Source organism: Pipra filicauda, unplaced genomic scaffold (assembly GCF_003945595.2).
Source record: "Pipra filicauda isolate LSUMZ 115617 unplaced genomic scaffold, ASM394559v2 scaffold212_size3012638_pilon, whole genome shotgun sequence".
Classification (NCBI taxonomy): Eukaryota; Metazoa; Chordata; class Aves; order Passeriformes; family Pipridae; genus Pipra; species Pipra filicauda.
In genome coordinates, this window is record NW_024104324.1 from 1,868,523 (window position 1) to 1,889,148 (window position 20,626).

At 38.3% G+C, this 20,626-nt stretch overlaps 1 protein-coding gene across 5 annotated transcripts in view; it reads left to right on the forward strand.

Moving 5' to 3' along the window:
- BEGAIN (brain enriched guanylate kinase associated) overlaps positions 1 to 20,626 on the forward strand; it is a 161,392-nt gene that overhangs the window by 78,065 nt on the left and 62,701 nt on the right. For 2 of the 5 annotated variants that reach the window (XM_039381100.1, XM_039381101.1), the window contains exons 4-5: positions 8,685 to 8,774; positions 9,126 to 9,161. The exons of 1 other annotated variant lie outside the window; for it this stretch is intronic. In XM_039381100.1, coding sequence (XP_039237034.1) covers positions 8,685 to 8,774; positions 9,126 to 9,161 — 126 coding nt within the window. The remainder of the gene's footprint in view (positions 1 to 8,684; positions 8,775 to 9,125; positions 9,162 to 20,626) is intronic. 2 more of the 5 variants (XM_027730832.2, XM_027730833.2) reach the window with 1 other exon arrangement.

A 20,626-nucleotide genomic window follows, 5' to 3' on the forward strand; every position in this document is an offset into this window, starting at 1 on the left:
AGGCAACCAGATAATCTGTCTTTGATTGAAAGGCTGTTCCAGAATCATGTTGTTTTGTCATTAGATGTGTTCTAATTTCCAGAAATGTAATCATGATCAGTTCTGTCCAATTTCTTCTTAAACCATCACTTTTCTTTAGAGGAAATGATTTTTGTCCTTCCCTGTCATGTTTAAAATATCGGCCATATCCCCACTCAGTTTTTCTTTTTTTGGACTGATCTGGACAAACTGTACTTTTGAGTTTGTTTTCTCAGGTGCCTCAAGTCTCAGAAAAAAAATGGGTTTTGTGCATCTCTTCAAGACTGAATCCATTTCTTGAAAAGGGGTGACTGAGATTCTTCATAACATTCCCAGAGACAGCACTGCCCTTTCCCCAGCATGCCAGCATTTTCCCTTCTTGCAGAAACACCTCACACCGTAGTTTACTGAAGCTGCTTAGAAAACAGATCTTTAGACTATGTATTCAGTGAATAAATGAAAGTTACTGAGCCACTAGATATAATTTAGGATATATCTTTAGGGATAAAGGAATATATTTCAGTCTTAAGTGTTAGCATAATTCTACTTACCATGTAAAACATGTGCCATTTTAAAGGGATGTCTTGTAATTATTTGATTCTCTGGAGGCACCAAGCATGGATTGCTGGAACCGTGCAAGCACAGACCAGTCTTTGCACAAAAGAGCTGCTATTCTCAGTAAAGTTAATCCTACTCTATATTCAGTATGATTTTATTCACACATTCACATCCCCCTACTTAAAATCATCACAGTAGATTTTGGAAAAGGTATGAAATATAAATACAAGCACAGTTGATGTATGCAGTAAATACATCCATATATTTAGAAAAGACCTCTTACGTAGTCCATTCCTAGATGACAAAATGAGTCAGTGATTATCTAAAGCTCCCAAACTTAGAGGCTACAAGGAAGACTGTGGAAAAGCGGGGAAAAGGGAGAATTACATTGGCACTAGGGGACTTGGAAGGTAGCTTTTAACATATTACTAATTTATGCAGCTGATACCTTAAGCATTCTAATATTCCAAATTAGGAAACATAAACATTGTTCCAAATTTGTCTCCTTAAGATTGATAAAAATTCACTTCTAGACACAGAAGTCTTCTCAGCCAGACACTTACTGCCAGCTACCCCATAATGTTCTCCATGTTGAAACAAAGCTTTAACTGTACTCAAAGAGGGCAGCTGAAGTGGTGTAAAGATTGCCTGAAGTAAAACCATAAAAAAAGAGTGAAAAAATGGATCTGCTGCTGGGACACTGGAACAAAGCATTTATGATAGAGAAAAATTAGGGGTAAATGATTCATGATGGCCTAATTACATTAGAAACAACACTTACTCAGTTAGTTGAAGAAAAAAATCCAGTGTAAATAGGAGAAAAGACAGCACTTAGGTGCTGATATTTGTTTTCCTGCATGTGGAAAACTATTCCTCGGGTTTTGCCATTATGAAAAACTCATCATAAAAATAAGTGCCTCAGAGAAGCTGTTGTGTATTATCATTCACAGCACCGGAAAGCCACTGCTAATACTGACCTAAAGGAGACATAGAAGCAAGCATAGTTTCCATGGGAAATGTCCACAGACAACAGGTGTATTTTGGCACCTATACAATGCATTTATGGCTATTGCTTCCCACAGGAAATAACAAAATGCATTTAAACAGTATACAAACTATCAGATGTCACTGAATTGTATTGCAAAGATGATCTCTAACCCTTAAAAGACTGTTTTTATTCGATAGCAATAGTTTATAAGTTTTAAGACAGTAAAGTTAACTGATGTTTTTCACAATATGCAAATGATCAGCTTCCTAAGTAGGAGACTGAAAATGAAATATTATTAACAATTTATGATTATTTCCATGCAGATGCTGAATGACTAATTCCTATCATATTTTTCCACAGTTGCAGGAGGGAGTGTTTCTGCACCTGCTTCTCTTCCTGCAAATCTAATCATCAGTAAAATTGTACTCAGCCAGCTATTAAATTCCAGATCAGTTAATATATTTCATGCATTTAAAGACTGACAAAATATGAAGTCATATAGCCACAATAAAATGCCACAGTGATACCAAGAAAAGTGATCACAAGCTTGTAAAGCTTCACAGTCTTGGATTTTGTTGCAATAACACCCTAGATCAAAGCCAATGTTGGATATTCATATACAAACTAGAGTACCCCATTAATGCAATAAAGCAAAAGTTTGGGAAAATGGGATCTGTGTCTGCAGATTTCTTTGAGAGCTCAAACTTGTTGTTAATTATTAGAAATGTATGCAAAACTGATTAGCTAATGTCATCATACAGAGTAAGGTATCTTAGCATTTTGAGAACAGAAAGTTCATTACTTTGTTAGTCATAAATCCTTGCATTTTGTTGATACACCTGTATTGAACTGACTGCCTTGAGTCAGAATGAAACACTATTTGTGTTTTGGCAATACAAGTATTTAAAGGCATCAACAAACAAAATCAAACATTGCAAGTAGCTCCAATTCTACCAAAACTGCTCTGTCAACATGCCTAATACAGTGATAATTATTCATTCATGTATTTATAGTCAAAGCATGGCAGTTATACTGTAGAGCATTTATGTACTATTTTCCTCATATATTTTCTGAAAATAGTGGATTTAAAGTATATACATACGTATACATATGTGTATGCATATTCATATACATTTACTTCACAAAAGGCCACCCACATGGTTTGATAAATATAGATGGATAAATAGGTAGGTATGGTATATTTTCCGCTGACAGATTACTTAATGCTTTGCAAAATTTTAACTATATCAATTGGAGTATTGTCTGCCATATTTTTATGTTAAAATGCCTTAGATATTTCTGAAAATATAACAAAGGAAAAAAATTTGGGTGTACTCATAGCAAAAAAAATACGAAATTATATTTTTCATTAAGAAGACCTCAACCTGTCTGCTTTGGAGCTGGGACCTAAAATACTCCAAGGGCCCTTCCAGAGTGTTAATTTATGCTGTAACTAACATAGGCTTGCCAAGTTGGTTAAAAAGGTTTTAAACTAAAGTTGTGAAAGAAAACTTCAGTCAATCCTAGTCCTACCAGTTTTATGTCAGTGTCATTAGTAGATTTCCAGACCCTGAAGAGGTCCCTTCCAACCAAAACCATTCTATCATTCTGTGGTTTTTATAAACTTTCAAAATTGCGCACTGCAAAAGCATTAGTTTGGCAACTAAATCTCACATAGGTTCAATCTCAGTCAAGTGTTCCTGACTCTAGAGTTTCAAGACTGAATAAGACTTCCTCCCTAACTTTTTCTGGCATGTGAATCTTGTTGTAGTGTCTGGCTTCCCAAGAGGGGGCATGGAAATGGTCTCTCACCTTCAGCATTGCAGCAGGTCGTGAACTAAGAGGAGCCAGTGGCCATACAGGAAACATAGTTGGGGATTGAACTGATAGGCAAAACTGGAGATGAAGAGAAGCCATGGTAAGAGCTTGTTAGAAGAAGGGGGGAAAAAGGACAAGAAATAGGATGAGAAAAAGAGTTGGGTTTTGTGCCTGGTCAGAAAGATACTGAGAGGTATGGAAGCCAGCAGGCCTCTTGCAGGGAAACACTCTCTCCTAAAATGTGTTAAATTAAGCTGGTAAAGCAACATCTCTGTATTTCTATAGTGTCATAAACAGATATTAACTTCATTGATTACAAATGTCCTTATCTTCCTTCCTTTTCTGCTTCATGGACATTCCCAGCTTCACCATATTCTCGTGTACTCTGTTATCATCTGTGTCTGCACTGGAGAGCTACTGGTCCAGTCCCGGTAGATTACCCCAACTAGAGGGATGCATGGTTCCATAGGGGCCTGGTTTTTGATTAGGGAATTATATTTAACATATTCATTAAGGTATATTGTTCCAATCCCAGAAGCACTTTTACATTATTTAATACTGTGGTCATGGATAGTTCTGGTAACTCCAGGAATAGAACTGCCACCCCCTCACAGAAAATGGATTGTTTGACATTTTTTATTAACTCCAGCCTTTGTTCTGTGGAGATGACAGCCAGTTACCTACATTGGCATGACTGGTAGGAAAGTAGGTAGCAAGTGCAGCTGACAGCATCTTGAAAGTCTGCAATGCTAAATCAGCACCACTACCACGTGCCTTCTCAATGAGGACGGGATGTAGAGGTAAAGTCGTGACAGTATGTTCCAAGGTGTCCCAGTGGTTCTTCCAGATTGCTCTGCCAATGTTTCATCTCAGGTTATTAGTATTTATAAAAGCAGGTCCTTAAAATAGCTTTATGGTGTTAATAGAAGCAAAAATAGCAGCTCTTAACTCATTCATACTGGGGTAAAATAGGGCTAAATTGGGCAAGTACAGAAATCATAATAGCACAGCCCAGTTTAAGGGTGACTTTCAAATCTGCTTCAGGTCTTAAAAAGCACAGATTTTAAGCTAAAATCAGACCAGGACACATTCCTTCCTTATTCACAGAAAATGCTTCTCCCTTTAACAGACGTAAGATTTGGGGTGACTTTGGCTTAAAGGCTAAAATCTGTTCACTGAGTCTTCCACTCGCAAATGGAGCAACCACAGACTTCTCCAGCTTCTGAAAAACACATTATTTGGGAAAAATCATTCAGATTTGCAACTGACATTTATAAAACAGACCAGTGTATTCTATTGTTTTGAGTTGACTCTGGCTAGACAGCAGGTGCCCACCAAAGCCATCCTGACACTTCCCTTCTCAGCTGGACAGGAACAGGAGAGAAAATATAATGAAAGGCTCATGGGTGGAGATAAGAACAAGGAGAGATCACTTAACAATTACCATCAAGAGCCAAACACACTCCACTTGGGGAAATTGGTTTATCGCCAATCAAATCAGAATAGAGTAATGAGAAAATAAAACCTAAACCTTAAAACAACTTCCCACTATCCCTCCCTTCTTAACTTCATTCTCAATTTTCTCTGTCTCCTCCCCTCAAGTGGCACAGGCGGACAGCAATGGGGGCTGTGGTTAGTTCATCACACATTGTCTCTGCTGCTCCTTCCTACTCATGGGGAGGACTCCTCACACTCTTCCCCTGCTCCAGCATGGAGTCCCTCCCATGGGAGACAGTTCTCCATGAACTTCTCTGGCATGAGTCCTTCCCATTGCCTGCAGTTCTCCACAAACTGCTCCAATCTGGGTCCCTCCTATGGGGGGCAGTCTTCTAGGAACAGGCTTCTCCAGCATGGGTCAACCATGGGTTCACAAGTCCTGCCAGCAAACCTTCTCCAGCGTAGGCTACTCTCTCCACGGGTCCACAGTTCCTGCTAGGAACCGGCTCCATGCAGGCTCCCCATGGAGTCACAGGGCATCCTCCTGCTCCAGCATGCGGTCCTCCACAGGCTGAAGGAGCACAGCTGCCTAACCATGGTCTGCACCACAGGTTGTAGGGTATTCTCTGCTCCTGCTCCTGGAACACCTCCTCCCCTTCCTTCTCCACCAACCTGGGTGTCTGTAGAGTGGTTTCACTCACAGATTCCAAGTCTACCCTTCAGCTGCAGTTCCAGAGAGAACTCTCCTATAAAATATGGAGAGGAGAGCATGAGGGGGCATTGCATTTACTTTTCTTACCAAAGTATTTCTTAAATAGGCATAGCAGTCGGCATGAGTCTACTCTAGGTACAGTGGATCAATGACCACCTGTCACCAAAATTAATGAATTATTAGCTGTTCTTCTCTAGACAGTGGAATAATGTGTTGATAATATTTCACTGAGAACTCCACTTTTTTTTTTTTTCCAAATTGGCTATAGGTCTGTAGGTATCCTCTGTGATTATTTTCAGAAGAGCCACAGACAATATTTGAAGTAACATACTGCATGTTCTAGGACAAGACAAGGACACACAACAATATGTCCAAATTTGAACCTCACTTGACACCGGAGTCGGTCTCAATCACATCAGTGAAGTGTAAGGAAAGCTCTGGAGAAAGAAGAGGAAAATGAGTTACTTTATCATGCTGTGGCATAAAAAAAAGTTTTAAAATTTGATAATCTGAAATACTTTATCATCAGGGTTTTGAGACTGATATTTTTGCTGTAGTAAACTACTAATTTTCTGAAGTGACTATATGATATTCTTTTTAAATAGGCTGATTTCTTATTTTCAGTACTTACAAATTTCTTAGAACTGTTTTCCTTTCAAGAAAGGAAACAACACAGTAGCAGAATGGGGAGCTTTTCCCATTTTGTTTTCTTTTAAATTTGCAGTTGCTTTAGACAAACATGTTTGTCTGTTTTGCTGATTTCTGATTTGCCAATGCTAAAACAATATCCCATGTAAACTGCAGAGGCTGACAAATTAATTTTTGTGTTTTAATATCAGGCATATAAATCTTACCATTACTAATTATTTTTCGATCTTGCATATGAGAATAGGATTAGACTGACTAAAACTGACGCTGATTATCTGAGACAGGATGTTATTAAATCCCTTTGGGGAGCTTTTGAAAGATCCACAACATTTAGAGCAGAGAGCTTTTCTCTGTATTAGCTCATTTATGGAGCAATTACATGGGACTTACTACCAAAAAGATGTCGGAAAGAACACTGAAAAAACAGCTAAAGTGGAATTTACACTCCTCCCATCTCTGTCAGAACATCTCACAACCTCACAGCCTTAAAATATTTTGTCAAGGTTATCTATAGCAAAGCTATTTGCTATATATCAGTTAAAGGTATGAGATAGGTTATATTAACACTACATGGAGAAGAACTGGTAATGGATCTGAAGTCAGTAGATATTTATCCCTGTTCAAACAGCTTCTTTGCACCAAGAACCCAAATTTAATTAATTTTGCAGGCTTGAAAAATCTAATGTTTTCATTTAAGCCATCTCAGAATTTGCAAGTTTAGTTGTTTCACCAGAAGACTCCTATGGAGGTTTTCTCAGTGAAGTGCAGGAAAACACGCAAAATGCACTGATTTGAAAAATCTCCACTCATTCTGGAAAAATCTGTGACTGAATTCCCAGATTTTTTAATTTTTTTTCAAAATTAAGATTTCACAGATGACTTTTAGGAGAAGTTTACAATTTTGTACTGAAAAGTATGCAGATACAAAATGAAGAGCCAAGTAAAGACCATTTCAAAAACGCTGTTTCTACAATGGACTGTTTTCCTTACACCCATAGCTGAGAATGAAAATACATAGTGAAGTACTGCAATACTGCAGAACTGTGTGTATTAAATATGTACACACCTATTGATTATGAGATTTGCAGTTTGGGAACATCAGAAAAGCTGTGAGAGATGCATAATCCAAAGTAATAGTGACTTTTCGCTGAAGAACCAACAACATCGAGGTGTTAGAATCCAGAGATTTATTCTCAATTCCACTCTGATTTTAAAGCTGATATTGATGTAAATTCATGTGATGGCAACACTTAAAACTCGAGGCCTCACATTTTTTCTGTCTTCCCTGGGTGTCTTCACATACTTAATACAAGTCCATTACGAAAAAAGTTAAAAGGTACTTAAGTGATCCTTAAGAACAACTCAGTGGCACAACTAAAGTAACATGCAGGGTTATCCTTTCCAATAAACACTGCTCTTCTGCTCTCTGTAGCACAGTTATTGCTCCTGAAATGTGTCCTATATGTAAAGTTCTGTATGTGGACCAGAAGGTTCCTACTTTTCAGTACCCACTGGTAATTGATGGTGAATACTAGAAGATAGGATTTTCTGCATGTGTAGTGATCACTGACCAGAGGGAAAGCTTATGCAAAAATTCTGGTTCATAAATATGTATATACTTGAGTGAGGAAAAACTGATTTTTTTATTGAGTTTGTCCTTCCAGGCATGTTATGTGGCATTTCTGATATTGCAAAGGAATACAGCAATACAGTATGAGGTATTCTGTATGTCCAAACATTGTAGTCCTTACTCAGATTTTACTCAGGAAAAACTACCTTTCACTTCAGTAAGAATTTGCTTCACTAAGGATTGAACAGACTGTTTTGAATCTTACCAGCATTGCTTGACGCTAATATTGGACAACAGTTCTCATTGCTAATTTGCCTGCCTCACTGGCCTTCTCCTGGGCTCAGGATCTGCTTTTGCTGTGTGTTATTCATAGCTTCTATTGCTAGTTCAGATTGCCTCTCTTTGTGCTTTTCATTCCCAGCAAATATTTTGTAGCTATTGTTCTGCTGATGGTAGACGAGCATGGAACCTGGTATGCAGAACTTGAACCTCAGCCCAGATTCAATTAACACTGTTAAACATTTTCTCACTATGGTGCTCAGAAGGAATTTTGATGACCCTCTTTCAAGGAAGCATAAATTTGTTTAAGCTGATTTTTTACAATGCAAAAATATAAGAGCTTGATTCACAAATCTTAAGGCCAAATGCTTCTCCAGTAAAACAGATGGAGTAGCACTCATTTATAGCCATCATAAGGTCAATTGTAAATGCTTATTCTGACCTGCAGTAGTCATACAAGAAAGTTACTAAATGTGTGTGCTGTAGCATCACTTTGTTTTGTAGTTTTAATACTGCTTTAAAGTAAGATATCCTGAATAATAATTAGTACCAAATTATGCCATAGCCTACCAATATGCAGCAAATCTAGCTAGGTTATCACTCGTATGTCTTATGAGCCATACCTAGCCATGGTTTATCCTCTATTCATGCTACAGGGTACGAAATTCCTGGGTGCCAACCTGCCTATGGCAACCTAGAATTCTCCAGGGCAGGCTCGCAAAATCTTCACCTACTCTCTGGGACAGGTAACTAATAAGTGATGTTTTGTGAAGTTATGCTTTCTTTCTAACTTTCTGATGTCCATAAAAATGTTCCATTTCTTCATGTCAGTCTGTAGTCTCTCATTGTTCAGTTCCACTATGTTTTCTGAACTAGGGGATTAACAGCAGATCTGTTTACTATAGTACTCTAGATGCTTGCCTCATCCAAGCCTGTAATAATTGTAATAACTTGCATAATTGTAATAACTTGCATAAAAACTGAAAGTTGTTTAAGAAGCTGCAAAATCCACAGCTGCCTTCTACCAGTTAATCTTTTTTTCTGATGGAGTGGTTCTGACAATACTGATGCATTGCATTTTACTGTTGATACCACAGTTATCTGGGCAGCTCACCGAACTTTCTTAATTGCTGGTATGTATATATTCTCTCTCCTTTATCAGGTTTTCATTAATCTTAGGTCTCCTGAAGTAAGGATTTTCTCAATGCTATAGGTACAGAATGTTGAAAGGCTGGGGGAGCTATTACTGATTCTAGTTTACATTCCTATGCAGCATGTAATATAAGTTTAAGTAATGACTCATTTTTCCATATTTTGCTTAGATTCTCTTCTACTTTTCTCCTGAATATACTCTCTGTTCTTTTTTGCTTGACTTTATTTCAAGTGGCAGGTATGTCGAAGAAATGTCATTTACTGATCCTAAGGCTTTCAATGACATATGAAATATTGTAATATACGTCAAAGTAAGAAAGTAATTAGGTAAAAAAATAAAGACAGACTAAGTTTTAGATTGGTTCTTGCAGTCTATTGATTTTCTCTGAATAATGTGTGTGAATTTTCATCTTAAGAGTGCTGCTAGTGTAGGAAAGACATAAACGACATTCTTTGGTATTTTTTCACACAGTCTGTGAGTGAAAAAAATAGCAATCTTGGAAAAATGGTTTGAATTCCTCTTTTCAGTCCCCCAGGGTTCTGCACATGCTCTCTACTCTTACCTGGGTTTAGATGAGCCTGATGCAAAAATAGCTTTGCTCTGCTGCTTGTCCTGGCTAAAATCAAGAGATGACCAGTGAAGTGAAATATAATCCAGGCATATAAAACTCTTTTACAAAATGTTTGACCTGATTCCAACTTGATTGAATATTTGGAAGTCTTTTAATATCAGAACAAATTCACACAGCCACAGTGTAATCACTGAGTCTGATCTCACATGCTGTTTTTAAATGGATGCCCACAGCAAAGTTCAGTCTTGGAATGATGTTTAGTCATCTTTTTGTAGGGCTTACCAAAAAAATACCCTCATTTCCTACGCTTGTAGTTCTTACTTCCAAAATAAAAAACCTTACTCTTGTGGAGGACAATACCACAGTTTATCTCCAAGGATACTAAAGCCCAAAATGCACAAATCCAGGATTTTAGCTCAGGCTATTTAGCCATTTCATAAAAAAAAAGTAAAAATAAACAGCCATTGAAAGATAATTTTTATTTCCCTCCTTGCTTTCTAAAAAGCACAAAAGAGTCCAAATTTTTAGGGAAATTTTAGTATTTCCTGAAAGCTTGCTTCTTTCTTTCCTGTTGATTAAGTCAGACCTTAATCACATTGTTTCAACATATCTAGACTTTAAAAATTTATCTGGAAACTTGCTTTCCAATTATATTGAAAAATACCACCTTGCTGAAGGAACTAAAATATCCTCCAAACATTTGTTTATAGAAAGATAGTGAGTATGACAACTGTCAGCATTTACAAAATCAGGATAGGTTCTATTTTATGCTGCCTGGTGCACTTTAACCTTTAAAAAACTAATGAGAAAGCTGTTAACAGTATCAGCAAGAGAGTTAAAATAAAAACCCAAGTTTTGATTAACCCAGAATACTCAAGTAATTCAAATATAAGGGAAAAAAAAAGGTGGCCTGTGTTTAAGTAATCCACATCTCAAGGCACAAGAGTAATTTTTAGGAAAGTCTGGAGTAATGAAGCTGCTTCCTTACTCTTTGGGTAAGTGGTTCTTTAGGGTGCTACGCCCACAGAGTAGGTGGAACCAGAGGGCTCCTGGGTCCCCTCTGAAGAAGCATGTTGTGTACTGCTTCTCACAAGAATAGAGCAAACAGCTTTTCTGATGAATACCTGCTGCCTGATATGGTCCCTCCACATTTGCAGAGAGCACCTTCATTTACTGTCTGACTCCAAAACTACAGAAGAGCCAGTGTCAAGGTGTTGGACTGCTAACGAGAGTTCAGAGGAATGCAGTCCTGTTCCATGTCCTTTCCCATACACCCATAAAAAAAAAGGTGACAAAATGGATTCTTACACAGGAAAGCCAGTGCAGGTAGGAGAGCAGGATAAAACCTGAACTAATAAATTACAACATTTGCTTGGGAGAAAGGTTGTACGAAATGACGGCACAACGTGCTGAGCGGTGGGGAACTTGCTAGAGGTGAACTCATTTATACTCTTGCAGAGTAGAAGACTTTTCAGTTAACAAGTCCCAAAATAGTGTGCTGCAGTGTATAAAACAAGGTAGGGCTTGAAATAATTAGCCAGAGATGACAGATGGCAACTCCTTTCTCTTTTTTTTCCTTCTCTTCTGTTGCTGTAATATCAAGGTGATCAAAGAGCTGAGGATCATTTGTTATTGTAGGAAAACTAAAAATATCTTGAAATATTCAGGCAAAATAAGTTCATTCAGGTACCAGCAGTAGCTCTCACTGTTCCTGTTCAACACCTTATAGTAGTAAGTTTCCCTCAGATTCAGAATCACACGTGCACAGATGAGAATCTGGGTGTGCCCAGGCTTAGGAGTATTATAGAGTCAATTTATTAAATAAAATTATTAATTTATTTACTTTAATTGTTTGCTTGTGCTAACAAACCAGTGATCTATTCTAGTGCCCAAAAGCCTTCAGAAAAGCCCCCAGAGTTCACCTCTCTGCCACGTTCCTTGAATAATGTCGTACAACATTGTGTGAGGGGAACCAAATGATAAAGAACAGAGACTGTGGTAAAACTGACTGCATCAATAACTGTTAAAGGTGTCTGAAAGGTCGGTGCTGCATCTCACTCTAGGCAAGAACATTATTATTTCCTATGCTCTTTAGGAACAATATCTGGCAAGCATGGGCATTTTTTAAAGGCAAGCACTTGTGGACTCAAGTTAGAGATACAACAGAAGCTTCTATCTTGTAGGACTTCTGTCACAAAAGAGGATTAGAAGGCAACTGTGACCAGATGTAATTAAAATGAAAATTCAGTAATTTACTCAAATAACATAATATACACTGCTTATAAAGGAAAAAAAAAAGTAGCAACTACAGTTCCTCTCCCAGTCCAGTCCCAGTCCTAGTAGCAACTCTGTCTGACTGGTCCTAGAGCCCAAAAGTATATTTTATTTTTTCAACTGCTTAGTGTAGCTTTTCTGATGGAAGTGTTAAGCGAATGCACCAAAATGAGTCCCTTAAGCCAGACAAAGATGAATTTCAAATTAGAGGAAAGAGAAAAGGATTGGGAAAGGAAGGAAATAGTTAAGGTGAGAGCAGAGATTATAACCTCTGTCCATCAACCTGTGTCTGGATGCTTTATACCAAATGAAACAGGAACAAAACTCTTTTCCTTCTGCCAAAGCACATTTCTCTAGTATTCCCCTACTGCACTTCCAACCTCAGCCCTTTAATAGAAAGACTAAGATCAATTTCAGCTTGCTCCTGGGCAGTGGGCTTCACCCATACTCATTACATTCCCATTACAAATAAACAGCACAATTCGGGAGGAATGACATTTCTGCTCCAGCACAGCTTGATCCAGATGAATCAGGGAGGTAAACAGACAAAAACAAAAGTGAGAAAGGTTTAATAACACAATTAAAATATAACTTTATAAGCTTGTGAGCTGATGCGGTAGGCTGCTTTCAGTAATTTCCAGAGGGAGTGCTTATCCATGACTACAAACCAAAGCAATCTAGAAGCTGGCCTCTCAAAGCTGTAAGGAGCGATACTGCAACCAAAGGCAGCTTGCTCGATCACCTGGAGAGCTCTCTTTGGCTTCTAAATCATAAATTGAAGTCTACCTCTAATTTTGTTCCCTCAATTTCTCGATACCTCACTCTTTATTTTTTTTCTCCTTTCTTATCACTTCTTGGTAGTCTGGAATCCCTAGTGAGATGCAATGCAGACTGGTAGGACTCTGCCAGACATTAAAAAGCAGTCAACAACTGTTCAACAACTTCAAATCACTTTCTGTCTGGGGCAGCCCCCCCGATAGCCTGTGAAAGCAAGAACATATTTGTTGCAGTCAGTCTTTTCTGCTGCTTTTCTTATCCTTTCGTACCCTGCAACTTCACACTGTAACTTGCCATTTCTGCCAGCCAAATATTTTATGCAAACATATTGGCCTCTGGAAAACCAGAAAATGATGGCTCTTACAGAGGTGAACCTTCTTCAAGTGTTATGTGAAGGGTGGAGAAAATGCTGTCTGAAGTTTGCCATGGCAGAAGTCACCTCCCTTCTCTCCCAGCTTCACCAGCTGACTTATTTCAGATGTGCTCCAGAGCACTAGGGAGCATTTGGACAATGCAGACAATTTGGAGTAGGGCATGAACATGAACAGAGTCCTTTATTATTGTAAGAAAATAAATATACGCTTTCTGTCTCTAAAGAATGAGTCAGAAAACTCATTCTTCCTGGAATTGCATGCCTGCTTTTTCTCTTCCATACATATTTTCCACCTGTCCATCCCTTCATTTTCTAGCAACACAGAGAAACAAATTGAACAGGAGCAGTCCTTATTCAGACTTCTGTAGGATCACTCACTGAACCTAAAAGTTTGCATTCAAGCCACTGATGCCAACACTTTACCAGTCAGAGCTGAAAACAATCAGTTTCCACAGACTTTAGGGAGAGCCTAACAGAGGCAGTAGTAGGTAGCCTGGAAGAAGGCAGAGGTTGTAGTAACTACTTCTTCTGCTTCCACTGTTTCCCTCTGCTTTAGCCACCTTTGAATTTGGTCACAGACTGTTTTGCTGTACATTGCACTAATTTCTCACATACTTAGGTATTTAACCTCAGAAGTGTCTCATAAGCAAAAACGGTTATCTCATTAATAGGAAACAGAAATGTATTTTGAAGATTCCAAATCAAGTTAGCAGAGGTATTAAATCAGTCCTCAGAGAGCTGGCTCAGCTCTTCAGTCTCTGTGCAGCCCTGCCCCAAGAACTATGCTGGGGTAACCAGCACAGCTGCTCCTGGTGAACGGGGCACATCCTGGTTTGTAAGTCCACATTCTTCCTCCTCCAAGAGCTACTCTATGCCCTTGCTTACTTAGTGCTCTGCACAGTAATGCACTCCCTGATTGCAGGTCTGGATTCTCACAGTGCATTATCATTTGCCCTTTGCATTTTTCAGTTCACTGGGGGAATCACAACTGCCTGCTGAACAAACTTCATTTAAAATAATCATAGATTATCTAAAATTTAAAATAATATAGATTAGTATCTATTTACGAGAGTTGTAATTTAATTAATGATATTTCTATTTAATCCATTCAGTGTTAGGTTATGGATAGCATGTTTAAATAAAGGAAAACCTGTATGTCTTTATTATGAGTAGATTTTAAAAATCTTGTCACGTTCCACTGACAATAATGGCATTCACTTAAGATAACTCAGTGCTGACAGATGGTCCTCTAAGGGATTTTTGCATGTCAACATGTAACTGAATTTTCATATCTTAATCACCTCATATTACAGATAATACTCAATACCCTTGTTGGACAGATATGTCTGTGGACTTCTTATATTTGCTATAGAAGTCACCCCTTCTGCAATGAAATGCTGACTCCTTTCAATATACACAAAAAATAATTAAGGTTTTTTTTAAGAGAGATCTCTCTTCTCTACCTCTAATTCATAAGCCCAGCACAGTTTAGACTCATTTACCATATAATGTCTCCTGCTGGGTCTGAATTTTTAATTGTGCGAATTATGAAAGAGTGAGGTACTCGTGTCCAAAGTGAAGAAAATCTACCTTCCAAAATCCAGTGATATACCTGCTTTAAAGTAGCTGTATCAACTCTATAGGTGCTCCAAATAGACTTTCACGCTAAGGATTTATCCCACAGCACTTCAGACTTCAACTGCTAAACATCTCTTTTTTTTCCCCACCTCCCTTCGAAATGACTGTCTTTAATATTTCTCATAAAGGATCCCTCTTCTCTGGTTTAAATTCTGCCAGAATGCCTAGAACCTAAGGAAAGGACTCTGTTACTTGTTTTATGTGTCCATCAGTCATCTGGAAACTATCTGAGCTCCAGATTTGGATCACCCACACATTTGTTCTGAAACATATGTACAGGCCTTCCTTCTCACAACCCAAACCCAGCTTCAGGTTGTTTATTTTGAAAATGAGTACTGAAAAGAAAATTCAAATGGTTCAATACTTGCAAAAAAAACCTCCTCCAAAAGCTACCTATCTATATATGTGTGTATATATATCTACAGGAAAGAGAGATCTGCGTGCAATTTGACAGGCAAACTGTTCATGTTCCAAAGTTTCAAATATTTAACAAACTTCTTTGAAAGTAATGGAGAAATTCTGTGGATGTTCTGTAATGAAAATTAACCCAACAGAGCTTGATGAAAATTTGAAAAAGAATAGGTAGGCTGAAAAATGTCTGCATGAGCCTGAATTTATAGGAAAATGCATATTCTAGAACTTGGATAGGCATTTGCCAAAGCATTTCTTTAATGAAAAAGGAACCTGCTGAATAAAGAGCACAATGGGACTGTGGACTGGACCCTGGGTCTGAGTTGCAGCATGTAATCTCTATTCCCTGTACAACTAATTTCAAGTCTGTAGTTGGAGTCTCAGACCCTGGATCTCGACTTTGTAATTTGATCCCATCCCCCTCCTAATCAGATGGAACAAGAGTAAGGTGAGACACAAAAACTACAGACAGGGAAGATAGTTTTGGCATTGCCCTTTTGAAACAGTGACCGTGATCATGTAACACATAATCAAAACTTGATTAACATAGAAATCCAATTACTGCTTCATTAAAAATCTTTCATTAATATAAAAAACACTTGTAAAATGCTTGGGCTTCATTTCCCAACAACTACAACTTGAAAAAACATTGTTGAGGGGTCAGATTCAATGACACAATTGTTATCTCAAAGCTATTCCTCTTAAGCTGAGGTTTGAGTGCCTTTCTCACAGCATGTCCATCTTGGGCACCGTGTAGATCTGGCATGACCTATTCCAGAGGCGCGTTCAACAAAGCTGTGTTGGTATAAAAGGTCCTGGGTAATCCAGACTACCAGACATGGATCAGCAGAAGCTGCTGAAGCCAAAATTCCTTGGTAGTCCCAAAATCAAGCTGAAAATGCAGTCCAGCTCTATTGAGGAGCAACGCAGCAGCACTGAGAACCTGTTGGCATTTCTGTCAGCTGTGAATGTCTCCAGAGACCTCTGTGTCCAACCTGCTGCTCCCTGGGGTGTGAGCTACATGTCAGAAAAGTGTCTCCCCCCAGACCCTTGCCTCCTGCCTGGCTGATGGCCCTCATCTCTGTGATGATCAGCTGCATTCAAATATCAGAAACAAAACCAGGGATGTGGCTGGCTGCACTCCTTGAGCCAAACAGCCCATCTCTTTGCAGAGACCCACAGCAGACTTACACTTTTGGGAAAATGATTCCAGAAAAGCAAGTGCATGAAGCTGCCCCAGCCCCTCTGGCTGCCTACCATGGGTGACATCAGTGGTCCAAGTTGACATGATATGAGTTGGCCCTTCCCAGAGAACCCTCTCCTGATCTTTATATTTCTTCACATAAAGCACCTGTATAGGGCTAACTGTTTTTGACTTTTCCCTAGATAAAAAAACAGAAGAAGAAATTATTTTTTAAATTCTGTTCCAGAATACGTTTTTTAAATTTTCCTCAGTGCACCCAAATTCCTGATCCTACGAAGTCCTTTTTTAGAAAGTGACACATCGCAGATACAAAACAGATCTGAAAAACACTTTAAAAGCATTTTGTAGTTTGTTTTTGTGGGCCTCCGTGCAACCTAAGCAAAGAAGAAAGGCAATACTATTACCTCATCTCACACACACAGAACTGAGTCAGGAAGAGGGGGAGTTATCTGATGAGATGTGGTTGTCTACGTCTGAGATACTTGACTAGATTCCCTTTGTAATTATCGGAAATGGGTACTTCCAGATTTGCGTCAACTCATCTAAAAGTAGGCTTCTAAAAGAGGTCAGATTAATTTCATCCTGATAGTGCCTGCACTTGACTAAGAACAGGAGTCAGAGATGACCAGCAGTGGGCAAGGTCAGTGTTGCCTTAACTCTCTTGGCTGGTGTAACAGCAGGCACATTTAGCAAAGCCAGATTCAAGACTCAGAGCCCCAACCCCCAGTTCCTATCAGTTCCCATGTTCTTTCTTCCAAGACAGGCTATTTACCCACAAAATACAATTAGTTTTAGTTAGGATTTCACAGCTGCATTAAAACGTCTGTTTCACTACCCAGAAATGAGAACATTTGATTTTTTTTTTTTCAGTATATTTGACATAGGCATTTATCTTGCCCTTGTTTTGCATTCCTTTCACTGCTAATTTCCCTCCTAACGCCTTTAATCATATTTTTTTCACTCACTTCAAGAGCTGTGTGAAGGAATGTAATCAGTCCATTCAGGGAGAATTTCGCTAGTTGAAAAAAATGCACTTGCTCAGGTTTTAAGCAACACTGCAGAACCACCCTCAAAACAGAGCCCTGGAGTGGCAGGCAGATGTGAAAGGGTTGCTGAAGCAGTTTGACCAGCGAAGTGGAGATGTGGGGTTTCTGGAATGCTCCACTGATGGGACAGACTCATAGAAATCAACTCTCATGGAATAACAATCCAGGGAGTACCCTCTTTGCTTAACAAAGAGTAACAGATTCTGTTCCTCTGAGGGTAACAGAAATCCTCCGGCCTCCAGGCAACTGAACGGCCCCAACTTTGCATGCCAGCACTCCTTTGTCATCAGACCATCTGCCAGGCAGATGAGCTGGCAGAAGATCAGACAGGTACAATGAAAACCTGCTTGTTTTCCAGCACACCTTCCTCAGAATAGGCTGTCACCATGTGGCATCTCAGCTTTGCCTGAAATCCAGTGGAAATATGTTCGCCTGGATCCTCTCCAGCCAGCACTACAGATTAATCCTGACCGACATCTGCAGGCTGAGATAATGTTTGTGGTCACAAATTTCCGTGCAAATATATGTTTTCATATCTATTTTATATATGAGAATAAACAGAGCTAATTGGTGAAAATAATGTATTGGAAAGTTTAAAGACCTGTTTTTAATAATCTTTAAAGTAGCTTCCCTTGAGAGGTTTTCTTTCACCAGTCTAAATATTTAATATTATGTTTACTGTTCTTGTTTTTAAAGAAATATTTTAATGAAACAAAGTAGTTAATGACTTGCAAACCACTGATTTTCACAGGAGCAGGACTTTAAAAAACATTGAAGAAACAGAGAACCACTTATGCTAAAGATGGAATAGTCTACGGCATTTTTGAGCCTGTCCCATAATTCCATACTCTTTCCTGCTCTCCAAGTTTCACAAAGATAATGAAATATAGGATTTGTGTTTTCTAAGACATAGCACTATGAGATTTCCAGACAGTATTTTTTATTTGCTAATAAGTCCTCTCCTTTCTCCTGGTGGTACTTTTTTCATTCAACTTTTTTCTTAGTTTTACATATATATATCAATAAAGAGCTGTGAGGACCAACTATGCATAGAAGACAAGCTATGAATTAAAATATAGTGATTTAGCAGCATTAAAAAATTGCTCAATTAACTTTTCTAATTAACTGGTATGTGACAAGCAGAAACAAAATGCAGGTAATTTATGGAGTTGATTGGTTTGGAGAAAAGCGAAAATGTTAAATGGTTGACTTTGTTACTCCATATTTCAACTTTTTTTTTTTCCCTTTTCAATTCTGATTAAATTACCACTACCAAATTTTCAGGGGTACAGAGCAAAATTAAGCCCTCCTCATGAAAACCTCAGACTTCTAGAACAACAACAAAAAAAAGCAAGACAGAATAAGGAATGATAATCCAAGCATGCCATTATGTGATAGCACTGGAAGCTAATGGTAAGGGAAAGGTTTTCAGAGAAAGAACATCTGTTTAGTGAGAAATGCAAAAAAACAAAAACCCCACAAAAGCAAAAAAACAAATATCTTGTGAAATACCTTAGATTTGTACAAAACAAAAATTGAAGCTCTGATCCTGCTATTAGAAATACAGAATCTGATACATTGCAAGCTCTTGTTCTTTCTACTGTTTCTCTCACTTGCTTTGCCTTTGTTTCTTAGGTGCTTGTTCATACAGAACAAAAATCAAGGGAAAACAATAGGGTTTACCTCAAACCAGTAATGTATCTAGATAAGGCTCAATTCATGCAGAAATCAAAACCATCCTGGGAATCCTGGAAAATCTACTTTCAGTGTTACAGCTATTAATACCCATTCAATGGTTACAGTCTAAGATTTGGGAAAATTTCCCTATTGTGCCATTCATGAGCATAAATTTTGTTGTGATATTGCTTAAAGTTAGCTATCTTTTCAGAACTTGCTTGACTCAAGAAGGATATTAAAGCAGATGATTTAATGCTTTCCCAGTTGGGGTCTTTTCTTTCTCTCTTCTTTTTTTTTTCTTCCATAAAAGTGACTATAAGTTTTTTGCCATTCAGCATATTCTTATCAGAACAAGATTTCTTTCCTTCTAAAATTTTTACCTTTCAGTCTAATAACTTGTATTTTAATAATGACTTAATGTTAGGTGTCTACTATTGCATCTTAAATAATCTCATCATAAATCAGGTGTTATTCTTCCTATCTAAAAATTATACATTCTCTTAAGAGCAATCAGCCATTTTACTGTTGATCATGCGACTCAAAGTACACAATGAGTAAGGGTTCTCCTAGGTTTGGGAGGGTTTAAGGATGCCACCCTATCATTCCAGCTTGGGTGGAAATGAGTAGAGGTTTTCAAGAATTATGGTTTGCTGGATGAGAATAACTTTGATCTTTGAAGCTGCCTGAGTTATGCCTTAATCAGTGGGGTTTTTTTCTTATTTTGAACAAAGTTACAGCTATGCTTTACCTCCCAAAACATTATGTGGAAGAGCCCATGTATGTAGACTGTTTCAGTAAAGCTCATTAGAATAGGCTTGATTTTAATGGAATGAATTATTCTGAAAGCAAATAATTCAAGAATACAAACACTTCAAAGTGAACTTCAAGAGAGAAGACTGAGCTTGAAGTTAAGTTTATCCTTCTAGCACAAGCTTCAAGCTGCCAAAACCTACCAAACTGAGACCCAAAGCAAGAAGTACCTGCAGGAGGAAGCAGAAGACAAAATTATTGGAGGCCATTAACTCTCCCTTTTTTTCTCTTTTGTTAGGCAGTCTCTAGCTATTACTGACTTAAACATCCCTGGCATTCCCATTGTATTTGTATACCAACAACCCCTCTTCCTCCCAAAGATCAAACTTCCTGTGTCCAAAACTTCCCAGTGCAGCAGGATGCTCTAACCTTCCCTAATCTGGTCTAACTTGCATTAACTGCATTTACCCAGCACAGAGCAGCAGCCTCAGCCTGGCCATTGTTATCCAGAATCGTAGCTGGAGGACCTGCTGTCTACTTTTTGTACAAATCCTAGTGATTAGATTTTTAGAGCAGCAGTTTTGGCACTGTAACTCCCACTTCACAGAAGAAAATCCAAGTTGCCAGGCTACAGGAAGAAAAACTGACCAAGATGAGCAGATGAGTAACAAGAACAACAGGACAGAAGCAGAGCAAGTGAAAAGTGGTATGACGTGGTAACATC